This window comes from Agaricus bisporus, assembly GCF_000300575.1.
Source record: "Agaricus bisporus var. bisporus H97 unplaced genomic scaffold AGABI2scaffold_9, whole genome shotgun sequence".
NCBI classification, from domain to species: domain Eukaryota; kingdom Fungi; phylum Basidiomycota; class Agaricomycetes; order Agaricales; family Agaricaceae; genus Agaricus; species Agaricus bisporus.
In genome coordinates this window covers 728,894-744,389 of record NW_006267372.1, presented here as the reverse complement: position 1 = coordinate 744,389, position 15,496 = coordinate 728,894, and the positions used below count along the sequence as shown (strand labels likewise).

At 47.1% G+C, this 15,496-nt stretch overlaps 6 protein-coding genes across 6 annotated transcripts; 4 read left to right on the top strand and 2 right to left on the bottom strand.

Moving 5' to 3' along the window:
* The first annotated feature begins 13 nt into the window (after positions 1-13).
* Positions 14-1,931, top strand: AGABI2DRAFT_187322 (hypothetical protein). Its single transcript, XM_006463801.1, has 5 exons — positions 14-221; positions 273-428; positions 488-625; positions 691-715; positions 774-1,931. Exons 1-5 carry the CDS (start codon positions 64-66, stop codon positions 1,818-1,820), a joined length of 1,524 nt encoding a protein of 507 aa, XP_006463864.1. The 5' UTR covers positions 14-63; the 3' UTR covers positions 1,821-1,931.
* A 1,047-nt stretch (positions 1,932-2,978) lies between these two features.
* Positions 2,979-4,739, top strand: AGABI2DRAFT_120656 (hypothetical protein; the record flags this gene model as incomplete). The annotated part of the gene is made up of 2 exons (XM_006463800.1): positions 2,979-3,426; positions 3,502-4,739. The coding sequence occupies 2 exons, from the start codon at positions 2,979-2,981 to the stop codon at positions 4,737-4,739; spliced, it is 1,686 nt and encodes a 561-aa protein (XP_006463863.1).
* Positions 4,740-6,370: 1,631 nt separating this feature from the next.
* On the bottom strand, positions 6,371-8,038 carry AGABI2DRAFT_187321 (hypothetical protein; the record flags this gene model as incomplete). Its single annotated transcript, XM_006463799.1, has 5 exons — positions 6,371-6,517; positions 6,560-6,667; positions 6,727-7,264; positions 7,322-7,685; positions 7,996-8,038. 5 exons carry the CDS (start codon positions 8,036-8,038, stop codon positions 6,371-6,373), a joined length of 1,200 nt encoding a protein of 399 aa, XP_006463862.1.
* A 104-nt stretch (positions 8,039-8,142) lies between these two features.
* On the top strand, positions 8,143-10,656 carry AGABI2DRAFT_120654 (hypothetical protein; the record flags this gene model as incomplete). The annotated part of the gene is made up of 14 exons (XM_006463798.1): positions 8,143-8,296; positions 8,351-8,447; positions 8,503-8,568; positions 8,669-8,691; positions 8,746-8,807; positions 8,884-9,057; positions 9,108-9,188; positions 9,241-9,451; positions 9,500-9,577; positions 9,631-9,642; positions 9,699-9,936; positions 9,992-10,427; positions 10,492-10,563; positions 10,627-10,656. The coding sequence occupies 14 exons, from the start codon at positions 8,143-8,145 to the stop codon at positions 10,654-10,656; spliced, it is 1,734 nt and encodes a 577-aa protein (XP_006463861.1).
* A 391-nt stretch (positions 10,657-11,047) lies between these two features.
* On the top strand, positions 11,048-13,569 carry AGABI2DRAFT_120653 (hypothetical protein; the record flags this gene model as incomplete). The annotated part of the gene is made up of 13 exons (XM_006463797.1): positions 11,048-11,201; positions 11,256-11,352; positions 11,404-11,437; positions 11,487-11,509; positions 11,568-11,590; positions 11,646-11,707; positions 11,773-11,946; positions 12,004-12,084; positions 12,153-12,363; positions 12,414-12,849; positions 12,901-13,336; positions 13,401-13,472; positions 13,540-13,569. 13 exons carry the CDS (start codon positions 11,048-11,050, stop codon positions 13,567-13,569), a joined length of 1,833 nt encoding a protein of 610 aa, XP_006463860.1.
* Positions 13,558-15,468, bottom strand: AGABI2DRAFT_187319 (hypothetical protein). Its single transcript, XM_006463796.1, has 2 exons — positions 15,198-15,468; positions 13,558-15,144 (listed from the first exon to the last, which is right to left on the bottom strand). The coding sequence occupies exons 1-2, from the start codon at positions 15,364-15,366 to the stop codon at positions 13,727-13,729; spliced, it is 1,587 nt and encodes a 528-aa protein (XP_006463859.1). The 5' UTR covers positions 15,367-15,468; the 3' UTR covers positions 13,558-13,726.
* Positions 15,469-15,496: the final 28 nt, after the last annotated feature.

Below are 15,496 nucleotides of genomic sequence, written 5' to 3'. Positions count from 1 at the left end.
TGCCCCTATAGCTACGAGCTATGTATAAGTAGCAGTGAAACTTACTGGCTTGATTATCATCCCATGGCTAGTCTATACTCCATACGCAAACGAGGACTCCTGAACCTCCCAGGCATCACTCCAGCAAGCAAAGCATTGGCAGAAAAGTTGGTACGTGAGGATGCAGAGCAACACCACTCCCTCTTCAACCCCAGGGGCTTTCACAATCACCTGAACAACCAGCAAGTCTTCCTTCTTCCTCTCGCCGTTGTTCAATAATTAATGTCGATCAGACTGCTTGCGGCATATGATATGGGCGCCCAACCTGGAGTTATTCAAAAGATTTACAACTCACAAGTCCAAATGCAGAGGCCGATCTTAGTCGAAGATAAAGACAAAGATATCGTGGTGAACAAAGACAACTGGCCTGATAATCTCGGTGAACAAGAGTGCGTTGTCTTTCCCACACGCACATGGTCCCAGATATTTAACGCGATATATATAACAGGGCATACAACTCGTATTCAAAGTTCTTTGCCCAGGAAATCGAACGCTTGGGCATTTTGGATGCGTTAGAGACCTACATCTTTGAACCTGAAGCCAACGCCAACGGCAGGAACATGCTAGACCGCTTGTTCAGTGGCGCGTAAGTCTCTTTAGATTTAGATTAGACCCACCCGATTTCTGAATATATTCGTCTGATTTATCCAGTATGCACCCCTTTATTCTCCTTGGGGTATATGCTTCTTTCCTCTTAAAACACTGCTACCATCTTTTTTGATATTTTCGGTCAGTACGGTCTGGAATTCGGTATTGATGCGTTGGTGGCAAACGGGTTAGCCTCAACAGCTATTCACGCTGACACCATGTCAAAAATGTTTCCTTATTCTGCTGCTCGAAGCGACAATGCCACTGCACCTTTCGTAGCAACCGGACCAGGAAAACAACCTTCCGCCGGCCCCTCCCTTCTCGAAATCCTCCGCCAAGCTTGCGACACCGATACCCTCATCCCTCCTTCACCTTACCAGAACGAAAAAATCTCACTCATCTTCGTGCGGGCTCGAGAAATCGAAAGACTCGGCATGGGTGAACACATTTTACGCCTTTGCCAACCATATACTTTCTCCATTCCCAATGATGCTTCTGACGAAGAATTACGTGCTAGAGCTGAAGAATTCATTTGGGTGGCGACTCTATTGATGTTTGCGACGGGGAGAGAAGGACGAGAGACTCGACTCGACTTTTTCTTGATGCATCTCGTTACTTTTTCTGCGTTCCTCGACTCGTACCTGACTAGCATCAAGAATACCAGATCAAAGGTTATGCTCTTAAGACATATGGTCCCTATCACGGTCACATACGTATTGCTCAGAGGACGTCCCGTTATCAACGCCGATCTCATTCAAAAAATGTCTCTGGAGGCTCGACCTCCATTCGACTGGGATGTACTCGGACCTAAATCCGACACGGCTAGCGGTCTTGGTGATCTCAAGAACGCCGAAGACTATGATCCTTGGCCCGCACTCATAACCGCCGGAATACATCACCCAGACCTTCATCTCGCCAAAGCTATGCGAACTTTAATTCATGCTTCCAGAAACTACGGACACACTCCTGCTGGACAAGTCATTGGGGCCTTTAGACCGGCAAAAGGCCCTTCGGATAAACCTGAGGAGACGTTCAAGGGTATGGCAAAAGTCGATGGGACGTTGTTTGTGAGAGCTGCGGGTGTTATGATGGATTTTATGGGATGGACGATTGTGGGGCAGAAGGCGAGCTCCCCGACGTGGGATACTGCTGGGGTAGGATTTGATGAGACTTGGGAACAGCCTAGTAAGTAGGATAGCGATTACCTGAGGCGATAATGGGGCGATTTGATCACAAGAGTGAAAGAAATTCGATGACGGTACTGTATGTATTTATGACGAGAAATGAAAAGACGTAGTGCCATATGATGTTACGCTCTATAGTGATTTGAGAGCGAGACCCTTTCCGAGTGTTGTTGATCAAAAGATCCTCGGATTTGGGATATTCAGCGAGAGCCTCGCCGAATATCAGTCCACCAAACAGATCGCAGTGACTTAAACACCACTGCATCAAACCCACTGACATGTGATATTTGATTCGAAATAGATACACTTACTTAGTATGTGTCTTTCTGGAATCCTAGCCCGTGTGATAGGTCATTTCTATGATCATGAATGACGTTGGATGTATGACGAATCCTCGATCGACGATCTGAGAGAGAGGGAGAGAGGAGGGAAGAGATAGGGAATGAAGAATATTCTTCGGGGCCGACCGTCGCGTGTAATTTGCATAATACCAAGCCGACTGCAGTTTGATTGTGTCTTCCAACCAGCCTTGATGGTTTTGAAACAGTTGCCTTACCCTCAGTAGAATTCATCTTTGATGAACCCTACACCTCGGGCTCGGAAATGATGGTTCTACGAGCGAGCGAAACCGATCACGAAAAAACATTGTTGAACGAAAGTGGGTCGGCGTGGGCGATAATTGACAAAAAGATGTGATTTGCAAATTGTTTTTTTTTTGGACTTTTACCCGCCATAGCAGCTACAGGCACGATAGACTGCTCAATAGGTGGCGGAAAACCCCTAAGGTTTCTTCATTGAGTAGCAGTAGCCAGGAGAAACACGGCTTGAAAGAATGCATTCCGAGTTTCTTTTACCAGGTAGGCCCTCATAAGGTATGACAACTGTTCCAAGATATTGGTCGCGAGGCGAGGTTGCCCGGGAGTGCTAGTGAATGATGTGTGTGCGATCCAAGAGTTTGGGGAGGCCCTACGTATGAATAGGGGTACAGAGTCAGACTGCGATTTTTATCAGTAGTTTGTGAGTGCCACCGACTCCTCCGCCGATAGAAATACGAGTTAGTGGAGTATCAGTCGAGTTATAGGATCAGTTCAAAAAGTTGTGACTATAACTTATGTAGTTGTTGTTGATGGTGTTGATTTTGTTGTGACTCTGTTCTGTTCGTCGACCATGAGCGACGATCCTTCCTCGTCGCCGGTGCCCAGCACATCCTCCACCCTCGTTTCTTCCTCTCCAACCTCAAACTGGCAGGCAATCAGACCCTGGTTCCCCCTCCTCAATCTCATAGTCAGAGAAATCACCTCTGTCTCCGTCACCTTTCTGCTTTCTGCCGCCGCCAACCAGTCTTCTGACGACCTCGACCTCGACGTCGATCTCAAACATGAGCTCGAGAACGACGAACCAGCACCTACACATGCCTCAATCATATCCGAAGCACTGGCAAAAGGCCTGTCAGTCAAAGTCAATGGCTCACCCTGGCAGCGCGTTTTCATCCGAATCGATGACCCTGCCGACGAGGCTATCATCATCATCTACGGTCTAATGCCTGGCAGGCAATATGACATTGACTTGGGGATCGTTCATACGCGTCACCTCCGACGACAAATCACCACGGAAGGTAAGCTACTTGTTCCGCCCCTCCCACTCCCGGCCACACGCGATTGAATATTTGTCATCTTTCACAAAGACACAGATTCTGAGCCCTCCTCGCCATCTTCGCCGTCTATTGCTGCCATCACACCTGTGATCAATAACAATGCTACGACCACCGCACCAACTGCACCTCATAATACCACAGATTCGATCAATGGTCCTCCCGCCCCTCCTCCCTTCACAATTGAAGACCGACTTGCACAGCTCAATAATACTCTTTCCCTTCTCCATACCGAGCGCGAGACGTTGCAATCTCAGATCAAAACCGTCAGGCGCGATGGTCAGAAGGCCGATGCAGCACTGCGAACAGAGATTGATATCTTGAAACGTGCAGCCGATAAACACACAGCGGCAGAGGCCCGTTCAAAGCAGAAAATATTGGCCATACAGGAAGCTGTCAAGCGAACACAAGCAGGTGCACGTGTCACCGATGAACAGATAGCAGAAATTGAGAATTCTTTGCCGGGAATAATGAAGGAGAAGGAAGAGAAGGAGGCTGAGTATGAACGTGTAAAGAAAGACGCTGAGCGAGTACGAAAGGAAAGAGAGTCCGCCGACGAAAAGGATAAGAAACGGCTTGACAAGATGCGTGCGGAACTCTCTATTCTCGCGCATAAACTCGAGAAGATGAAAGGGAAGCGAGAAAAGTTGGAGACGTTGGTTCCAGATCTTGAGGATCAGCTCAAAGAGACAAGTCAAGAGTTGGAAAATCTTGCGAAGGAGGAAGATGAATTGAACATTCATGAACTGGCGAGTATGAGTGGTATGATCGGTGTTAGCGATCAGGACTACTCTTACGACGGATTATCACGGCGGCGAGCCAACACTGGGGGCAACAGATCCAACTCGAGTACAATCAGTCGACCTCAGCCACTATCAGATAATGGAGTCAGCCCGCCCTGGAACTCGACCGTTCCTCCCAGACTTCGGGATTCATCCGCTTTGGGACAGCTCGACCCTTCGTTTACTTTACAGACGCATTCTCCAACCAGGCTTGAATCTCTTGGTCGATACTCTTTTCCACCAGGATTTATGCACTTCAACCATTCAGATCCACTTCACTCTGCTCTTTCCTCCCCAACATCATCATCTTCTGACTCACCAATTGGCCCTCACCACCCGGGTTTACAGAAGAGTACCACGTCGCCGTATCTATCCCGTACCTCTACATTTGAGCCTTCCAGGAGTGTCTCTTATGTCGCGCCCATACAGCGACCGAATGGAGCGGGGGTGTCGCGATCGAAATCTGGTGTATCCCCTCAATCACGACACGTATGATAATCAAAAAAAAACTTGAAACAAAAACCAATAATTCTTTTTCCTTGCTCCTTGTTGTCTTTTTTTTTGGTTGATGGCATTCTTGGTGATGAGATAGATTCGGGCATATTATTTTTTGTACGAGTATACACACAACACACATCTGTTACCACCTTTGTTGCTCATTCCCTTTAGTAATCTAGTCTTTTTGTATCCCTAGCCGTCGCTTTCCAGAAAGTCTTATATATATATACATGATAGTTCTGATGCAGTCATCCACTTGTACGTGGAGTCAAGCCGCTAGGGGTTGAGAACCCGGAGTTTGGGTGTTACACTGTCTACTTACATGAGCGCGGGACCCAGACTAGCGTTGGTGAGCTCCACAGTTCTGGTTTAGAACTCGACAGCCGCATGGACGCGCGTATAGCAGGAGAGGTGACTGATGGACTGTTGTAGCGGTTCAATGATAGAACCGAACTTATTGGACTTGTGACTCCTTGATCTATTTTCGATACTTTAAAGTCGTCATCCTGCAACATGCGGAAGGTTTTTCGTTATAGAATCACAAGCTTTCGCGAGACGACTTGATTTTGGTAATAACATTTTCACACATATCATTACTCTCAAAGATAGAAATCAAAGTTCGATAACCGAGTTGAAGGCTACAAAAATATGAGGATGACAAGTAAAGGTACATGAATACCCTGCAGTATGATATATGCATTCTCCTCGGGAAGCCGGATGATCATTATAGAGGGGAGACAAGATACTGGGATATTAGGAAAGTCCCAGAGGTGATAGGTGGTAGGCCGGGAAGATTAAGGTCTGCGAACACCCCAGGTGATGAAGACGAGGTTTGATCAAGTCGCCCAACGCAAAAAGCACCACCCAGCCGACGCATCTCAAACAAGGGCTTGTGTGTTCTAGATCTCTTGTCCTCATAATTGTGAGAGCAGGCTTTGTCGGCTGGACTGGAACGTTCCGTGGTGCAAGAAGACATCAGACGAATTTCTATCCATGACTCTGACTATATCCGACGGAGTTCCTGATAGTAAGCAGGACATGAGTGTTCCCCCAATACAGAAGGGATGACCTGTGAACCTCGGGTATCCGGCTCGCATCCAGACCCGGTTGCAACGACCGAGGAAATGCTTCTTTTTGAGAATGTATAAAGCGACGTCTTGACCTCGGTAGCTAGATCGTAAAGGAGACGCAAATAGGCTTTTCGTGAGACAGCGCGGATCTTAACCCGGGCCTAAATTCGTAAGGATGGAACGGTGGAGGTTTTCTGTGGAGGAAGTGTGGGATGTAGGAGATATGCGAGGCATCTGCTGGGAATGGTTTGTAAGGAGTTGACGCGGCTTAATGAATGAGGTACAGGCGTGGTATTTCACAAATACCACGACGTTTTGTGCCAAAGAACTGGACGTGATCCATTATGGATCAATGGTTCAATGAAAATGGACTATTGTTGAAAAAGACCAGCGATAGATGAGGACCACATCGACAATCTGTCAATTTTGGACCTGCCAATCGCCATCAATATTACTAGTCGCTTTCATGAGAGCGGTAATCCGCAACAATACTGAAACAAAGGGGATGGTTAGAAAACAACGCCGCGAACCGAGTCAAGACAAACGAACATAAATTAGCTAGCTAGCTTCATTGCTAATTGACACCGTCCTTGACGTGTACGTTGGAGTGGTAGTAGAATCGTGGACCTGACGATGCATGACATCCTTTGCAGACTCCACATCTTTCTCCAGGTTCTCGACCGGTTGTTTACTTAATGGCTCGGGCTTGAAAGCAGAAGGGAACATCAGGAGAGACTCGTAAGCAACGAAGCACCAGAGCATTAGTGTGAGGATAGAATATATGGCGCCCACTACGTGGAAGAAACCCGAGTCGAAGCGATCTCCGAGGTGGACTGTGAGATTCGCGAAGACGCCCTATATAACGCATCAGCTAAAAATAATCTTGTGCCAGACTAGTATGCTGCCAAACTCACATTTGGGAAGACCAGACCCCAAGCAGTCAATTGGAACTGAAATTTCGTCCTTCTAAATGTATGCACCAGTCCAAGGACTGCATACACGACCCACATTACAGCCCAGGCCCAAAGTATAAAAGAAAGGGCGGTACAAAATGTAAAGATACCATCTCCGGAGGAGCGAAGAGAAAAGAATGGGGATTGAGAAGACGACAAGGGAAGCAGGTCTCGGAAATTAGAGCCAATAAGAGACACCGAATAACCTGCTTGGCCAGCTACTCCGATCGGAAGAAATACAGATAAGATGCTCAGCCCCGGAGGAAAACCGTGAGTGACTAGCCTCAATACATAGACTGTCAACATCATAGATGCCATAAGTAGCCCTGCGGTGAGTATGAAGGCCGAAACTGTGACGGTAACCAACGCGGAATGGATGGAGAACGCCTGTAAGGATTGCGCAATCACAGCCCCGGAAGAAGATGCGACGACGAATGTGACAACAGGAAGGATCCATGCGGCAGTCATGGACGGTATGGAATGGTCATGGACCGCAATCCTGCAGGCATAAAATCCAATTTAAATTGGGGAAAACATGGAAATAGTGGGCACGTACATTATATAAGTACCTCCCCAGTAGCATACTGCAGATATGGCTATGTTAATCCACCATAACGCCCATATGAAGTAAAGAAAATTCCTGCCACCAACACCATAGTAATGATAGACAACATCGACCGCTACATTGAGGATGGTAGTGGCACCCATGGGATAGCACGCATAAAAAAGACACAGCGCCGGATGTCGTAAGAGTGTTTTGAAGGATTTTGGATCCAGGGTGAAACGCGCAATGGTGAAAGCATTGAATGAGACAAAAAGAATGATGTTAAGGATGCAGAAAACGAGGCTAAGGATAGCCATTGGCTGGCTATTTCGTCCATATGGAAAACTAAAGAATAGAATGCTTATAGAGCCGGTTCCTATACCAAAATTTTGAGTCTAGGGGTTAGAACGTCATGATTCTCGTCATCTCACCCATTGGAACTGCCCAGAGAACCGGGGATGTTTTCCTTTTCAGGGAAAGGTCACTTCAGCAGTGGCGTCGTCAAAATCAACCGACACACTCACCCGACAATGGATTTGATTGCACCTGAGATGATCATAAAGTTGTAGAATGATTCATTCAGTGAGAAAGGGTAAACATACAGTTACAGTAAACATATGACAATGTGAGAAATTACGGAAAAGATTGGGCCGTAGGAGTCCCACGTCCAGGAATTTAGTACAAACCCGTTATGACAGTTACTTTGAGGGTCCACTGCCACTCATTCATCTTGATGAAAGCCACTCCGCAAAGGGGCCCAACCAAACAGGAGCCGAAGCACATATAGCTCCTGTCGACGATGCTTGGATTCTGGGCCCAAGACTTCCACTACCATGGCTGCCACCAGTGTCTTTGACTACGTGATTGTCGGCGGTGGATCCGCCGGACTTGTCGTCGCCGCTAGATTAACAGAACTGCAGGATATCAGTGTTTGTGTCCTCGAAGCAGGCGGAGATATTACACATACCCCCGAGGCCTCGGTTCCAGGTCGGTTAACTTCGTACTTCCACTACAGTCGCTTTTCAACTTACTTGAACAAAGGGTATGGAAAGGCCCTCTGGTTTAACAAGGAGACCGACTGGGGTTTCCTCAGCGTACCCCAGAAGCACTCCGAAGGCGCAGTTTTACCGATGTTTAGGTTCGTGAAGAGAAGGCTTGTAACCACCAACTAGCTTCTGAAATTACCATTCTAGAGGGAAAGCATTAGGGGGATCAACATGGCAAGCGTCATTCTCACTTCTCTCGCAGAAAGGCCTCATGTAGATTTCTATGCTAGACCGGCTTGATGCAGCTGAACCGGTAAGCCATCTTCGCAATCTTAGCATGCTATTCCTCTGATTCATTCTTCAAATCCTACAGCGCTACTGCTCGTGAATATGATGGTTTGTCATTCCCTCATTCCTTCAAAAAATATGGTTTGATAGTGCCTCGGCTAGCTTTGGAGAGGATTGGTAACGTAGGATGGAACTCGGCCGAGATACACAAATATATGGTCAAGGTGAGAACCCTTCGTCACTACTACATTTGTTCATTTGTTCAAGTTTTCAATCTTTCTTTTTTTTCTTTTTTCCAAGTCTCAAACTCTCGCCTATACCCCGGAGGAATTGGCCGAAAACCACTTTGAAGCGGACAAGAAAGATTTTGGATCTGGTCCAATCCTCAATACGCCTTCGCCTTACAAGCTTACCTATCGTGATGAATGGTACAAGGCACTCGAGGAGTGTGGCGTCCCTTACAATGCCAACGCCGTCAGCCCTCTTCATCACTGGAGCTATTACTTTAGTCACATATATACTAGATTGGAGGAGAGACAATGGGGTCCTGGATGTCTCCAATAGCCGTTCATCCCAAGGCACGAACCCGTATCTCTTCTGCGAGTGTGAGTACTTGTTTAGCGGGATGTACTACGGACTAATTCAACGTTTGCGTAGGCATACTACGAACCCAACAAGCATCGAAAGAACTTGACGGTCATCACTGGGGCTCATGTAACACGCATTCAATTGAATAGCACTTCCGGCAGGCCGGTGGCTGAGGGGGTCTACTACGAAACGAATGGGAAGAAGCATGCTGTCTCAGCTCGGAAAGAAGTGATTTTATCTGCAGGTTCGATTCAAACTCCACAAATCCTGGAACTTTCTGGTGAGTTTTCTTTTTGTAAGACAATAAAGCATAACTCAACGCATCAAGGTATTGGTCAGAAGAAAATACTTGACAAATACGGAATACCAACTGTTGTTGAGCTTCCCGGAGTTGGGGAAAACTACCGTGGGTGCTCCTTTCTTACTGCTCACTGTTTCAATCACTTACAATTCAAGCAGAGGTTGGCTTCTGTATCAATTGTATCGACATGTACCTTACTTTACGTCACTCACTCAGGATCATTTAGTCGTTGCTATGTCGTATGAGCTGAAACCCGGTCACGAATCTCATCATCCCCTCGCGACGTCGCCGGAGGAGACTATCTCTACGATCACAAATATCTGTGCGTTCGTCCCATTACCGAAGCTTGAAGACCACCAAGCTCTTCTTGATCTTGCTCGCAAATCGAATTTCAGCAAGATACCATCATCTGTATTGAATATTCAACAGGAGTGGTTCAAGGACGAGACAATGCCTCAGATCGAGTAAGTTGTCGTTATTTCGGCTTTGAGTAAGTATATTCTGATCCTTTGTCTACAGACTCGTCACTATTCCACACTTCTTACCAACTGCTTATCAACCTGAACCTGATCCTGAAAAACGATACCTGTGTGTTTGCGGTCTACTCCTCCACCCTTTTGCGCGTGGATCAATTCACATCAATTCTTCGGACGCTTTTAAATACCCTGACATTGATTTATCTGCCTTTGATAATGAAGTAGATTGGCAGACCTTCGTCCAAGGAGCGAAGTTGACTCGTAAAGTACATTTGAAAACAAGAGCTTTTAATGATGTGGTTGCAAAGGAAATCGCTCCGGGAAGTGATGGGGACACTCAAGAAGGTTTGGAAAAGTATCTCAAGGCTCAATTGGTTGGCGGGTACCATCCTGTGGGAACTGCGGCCATGATGAAGAAAGAAGAGGGAGGCGTCGTTGACAACAAATTGAAGGTTTATGGTGTGGACAGACTGCGAGTCGTACGTACAACCCAGTCTCATGTTCAGAAAGATACTGATGCAACATGATGTCATTTTCTGCTAGGTTGACGCATCAATTTTGCCATTCCAACTTGGAACTGATCCCCAGACTACTATTTACGCTATCGCTGAAAAGGTGCGTGCACGGCTGTACACTTTTCTAGGCCTGTTTGTTCACGATCCATTTATACAATTGAAGGCGGCAGATTTGATCAAAGAGGATATTTGAAGAGCCCATGATACTGGAGCTACTGAGTCGCTTGTTTTCTGCCTTCCAACTCCCAGTGTAGTATATGTATATGAAATCAATGCATCGCGTGAGTCGATGAATATTGCGAGACAAAATCAGAATGCTTGAACTAACAGCCTTATCCTGAGCCTTGCAATACACTGGCACCCCAACATGTTGCAACGCTGCTATTCAGTCTACCGGGTGGGCCGTGCAGGGACAGAGCCATGGGGCAGGCCCCTAGCTCCTTTTACCTCGGTGGTCGTTTGGGTGATACTTATAAGTTACATCTATTTGTATTGATGGAAGTCGCTGCCAGAACCAGCAGGAACTGAAGCGTACTTAACCCCTGTCGACAATGGTGGCTTCTTGACCAAAGAACTCCACGACCATGGTTTCCACCACTGAATTTGACTACGTGATTATTGGCGGTGGAACCGCCGGCCTCGTTGTTGCTGCTAGACTCACAGAACTGAAGGACATCAGTGTCTGCGTCCTCGAGGCAGGTGGAGACATCACAAGCACCTCCGATGCCTCGGTTCCAGGTCAGTTGATTTCATACTCCCACTTTTAGCCGCTTTGCAACTTACTTGAAAAAGGGGATGTGAAAAACCTCTGGTTTAACAAGGAGACCGATTGGAGTTTCCTCAGTGTACCCCAGAAGCACTCCGAGGGGAGGATGATACCGATATCCAGGTTCGTAAGAGAAGACTTACCATCGGCTGGTCTCTGAAAACACAAATCTAGAGGGAAAGCATTAGGGGGATCAAGCATGGCAAGTGTCATTCTCACATTTCCCGCAGACAGTCTCATGTACTATTTCCGACTAGATCAACTTGATGCAGTTGAACCGGTAAGCTACCTTTACACCTTTAGCTGCCATTTTCTGATTCAATATTCTCATCCGAAAGTGCTACCGCTCGTGAATATGATGGTTGGTCATCTCCTTGTTTCTTCAAAGAGTACGGCTCAATAGTGACTCTGTCTAGCTTTGGAGAGGATTGGAAACGTAGGATGGAACTCGACCGAGATACACAAATATATGGTCAAGGTGAGAATTCTTCGTGAAGGATATATGTGTTCATTTGTTCAAGTGTCTATCCTGCCTCTTTTCAGTCTCACACTCTCGCCTATGCCCCGGAGGAATTGACTGAAAATCGCTTTGAAGCGAACGAGAAAGATTTTGGATCTGGCCCAGTCCTCAACACGCCTTCACCTTATAAGATATCCTATCGTGATGAATGGTACAAGGCACTCGAGGAGTGTGGCGTCCCTTACAATGCCAACGCCGTTAGCCCCCTCCCTTCACCACTGAGACTGTCTCTTTATTCACACGTGTACTACTAGACTGGAGGAGAAACAATGGGGTCGTGGATGTCTGCGATGGCCCTTCATCCCAAGACAAATACTCGCGTCTCTTCCGCAAGTGTCAGTATCCGAGCTGTTTTTTTTTTTTTGAGGCGTTTCACAGATGTTCCAATATTATGTACCGACAGGCATACTACGAACCCAACAAGCACCGGCAGAACTTGACGGTCATCACTAAGGCTCATGTAACGCGCATTCATATGAATACCACTTCCGGTAAACCGGTGGCTGAAGGAGTTCATTACGAGACGGATGGGAAGATGCATGTAGTCTCAGCTCGGAAAGAAGTGATTTTATCTGCAGGTTCGATTCAAACTCCCCAAATTTTGGAACTTTCTGGTGAGTTTCCCCGTGTCTGTAGAACAATCAAGCTAACTCAACGCATCAAGGTATCGGTCAAAAGAAAATACTTGACAAATACGGGATACCAATTGTTGTCGAGCTTCCTGGAGTTGGGGAGAACTACCGTGGGTGCTCCTCTCTTACTGCTCCCTCTTTGAATCACTTACAACTCAAGCAGAGGTTTGCTTCTCTGTTCATGGCGTCGCATGTATCTTACTTTCCATCACTCGGTCAGGACCATTTAGCCATTGCTATGCCTTATGAGATGAAAGCCGGTTACGATGGTCATCATCCCTCCGCCACATTACCGGAGGAGAAGGTCTCAGCGGTCACAATGACATATGCCTTTATCCCATTAACAAAGCTCGAAGAACCCCAAGATCTTCTTGAACATGCCCGCAAATCCACTTTCAGCAAGATACCCCCGTCTGTATTGAATATCCAACAGGAGTGGCTCAAGGACGAGACAATGCCTCATATCGAGTAAGTTATCATTATTTCAACTGTAAATATATTCTGAGTCTTTGTCTACAGATTCGCCACTTTCCCCGTCTTTATGCCAACCGCTAATCAAGCTCAGCCAGATCCTGAAAAACGATACTTGTTGGCTTGCGGTATACTCCTTCACCCTTTCGCGCGCGGATCGATTCACATCAATTCTTCGGACGCTTTTAAACACCCTGACATCGATTTATCCGCCTTTGATAATGAAGTAGACTGGCAAACATTCATGCAAGGAACGAAGTTCTCTCGTAAAGTATTTTTAAAAACTAAGGCGTTTGATGGTGTAATTGCAAAGGAAATCGCTCCCGGAAGTGATGGGGACACTCAAGAAGGTTTGGAAAAGTACGTCAAGACTATAGTGACTACCGCATTCCATCCCGTAGGAACTGCGGCGATGATGAAGAAGGAAGAGGGTGGTGTTGTCGACAACAAATTACGGGTTTATGGTGTAGACAAATTGCGAATTGTACGTACAACTGAGCCTTGTACTCTAAAAGAGGCTGATATAACATCGCGTGAATTTCCTCTAGGTTGACGCGTCGGTTTTGCCATTCCAGCTCGGAACTCACCTTCAGAGTACTATCTACGCTATCGCTGAAAAGGTGCGTGCATGGTCATACATTTTTTCGAGCCTGCCTGTTCACGACCTGACTATGCAATTTGATCAAGGCGGCAGACTTGATTAAAGAGGATATTTGAGGACACACTGGAAGTTTATATGTAAGGCCAACTTAATAGCTCGCTTTCTGACTCCTTGCTATGGAAATATTTGCTACGCGACGCGATGTATCAATGATTTATGCCAAGAGTACAACAATAACAACAGCGAAAGCATCAGAAGCATCATGCCAGTAAACTAACTGTCCACAGTTGCAGTAAGTTGCTCCAGAAGAGACCCTTCCAAGCGGCCGGCAGGTGTTGGTGTGGGTGTGGGAGGGGGAGTTAAAACGGGTCTGAAATCGAAAAAGCCCCCGCCGCTGCTACTGATTTCTGTGCCCGTAGAACTCGGAGTAGACGTGGTCGAAGAGGCCGGGAAAGAAAGTCCGAAAATATCGAACGTCGATGAGGACGGGGTAGGGGATAGGGTGATGGTACTCAGACCATTCACTTTGATTGCGGAGTTGCCTGTATTCGTTTCAGAAGATATGGGTGCGCCGGATGAAACTGTAGGAACAAAGCTCGTTCCGGAGCTGATGGAGGTACTTGATGTGACTGTAGGAACAGAGCTAGATGCAGTGGGAGCGGAAGTGTCTAGGGTAGAGCTTATTTCAGCAGAAATGGGGATGCTTGAAGTAGGAATAGGTATAGAGCTCGGTTCAACAGAAATCGAAGCGCTCGAGGTAGGCACACAACTTCCACCGACGATAGAAGTGACGGTGGAAGTGACGGTGACGGTGAAAGCTCCTGACACTGGAGGAACAGAGGGCGCAGCGGTGGGCAGCGGACTCGATTGAGGCACTAAGGTGGCGCCAGTTCCAGATGGAGTGATTGAGGGAAGCGAGATTAGAGTATTCGATTGGGATGCAGTGGTAATGGAAGTACCGACTGAAGGGTTTCCAAGGGTAGTGGAAGGAATAGGAAGGATGATAGAAGTCGAGGAGATGATTCCGGATACCTCAGGAGAACTAGAACTGACGGATGGAGAAGATGTGGACAGATCGTCACTCGAGGAGGCCGAGTCTGGTACAGGAACAAGAATCATAGCTTGACGACGATTACGAATGGAGGAAGCAGGAGCCAGCGGTGGTGGTGTTGCGCTTGGTTCAGAAGCTGAAGGAATGGCGGACGCGGACGCCGCTGACGAAGAAAGAGGAGTGCCAGAGGCGGATGCAGGAAGAGATGCAACGGAGGATATGGATGCTGGGAGAGTATCTTCATCGTCGTTGACACTGCCATTATCATCTTCACATTCACCTTCTAGACTAACATCGTCGGTCGTATCAAGGTCGCTGACACTTTCATCGTCGTCTCCGCAGTCATCATTTTCCGAGTTATCGTTACCGAGTGACGGATCGGGAGAGCTTGTAGAAGACGGAGTGGGTGAAGGAGCAGAAGCGGATACATTTGAGGGTGTAGCGCCACCGGCAGAGGTGTCACCAACTGCAGCAGCAATGCGTGCAGTAGCATCGGCCTCGAAATCACAGGATAGACTAGTACCGGGTTTATTGACGAGAGGGAGGGCAAAGCATTTGAGATCGCCAGGGCATGGCTGCACCGTCCACTTTCCACCAATACATTGAGCAAAACCGCCATCAACACAAGCGTCGCTACCCTCTGTGAATTGAATTAGAATGTTGGAAAGAGGGCATTCATTAACAATCACGCACCTTGGCAGGAATCTGCTTGCTTCATGCTAGCGAACTGTTGGTTCTGTGTCTGAGCATCAAGCCCATTTTGCTTGACAAAATCGGTGTCACCGCGTGTAGCAAGAGGCGCAGCATCGACTGAAGCAAGTGCGGCAAACAAAGAAAGAAAAATGAGGATGTTGTTGTACATCTAGAATAAGATTGAAAATAATCTATGGGTTAGAAACAATTCGTGAGTCCGTCAAGGCACCAGGCCTGCAAAAAAGAAGAAAAAAGAGGAAATTCGGAGGGTAGGAAGAGGATAAAGAAGGCTAGGCAGC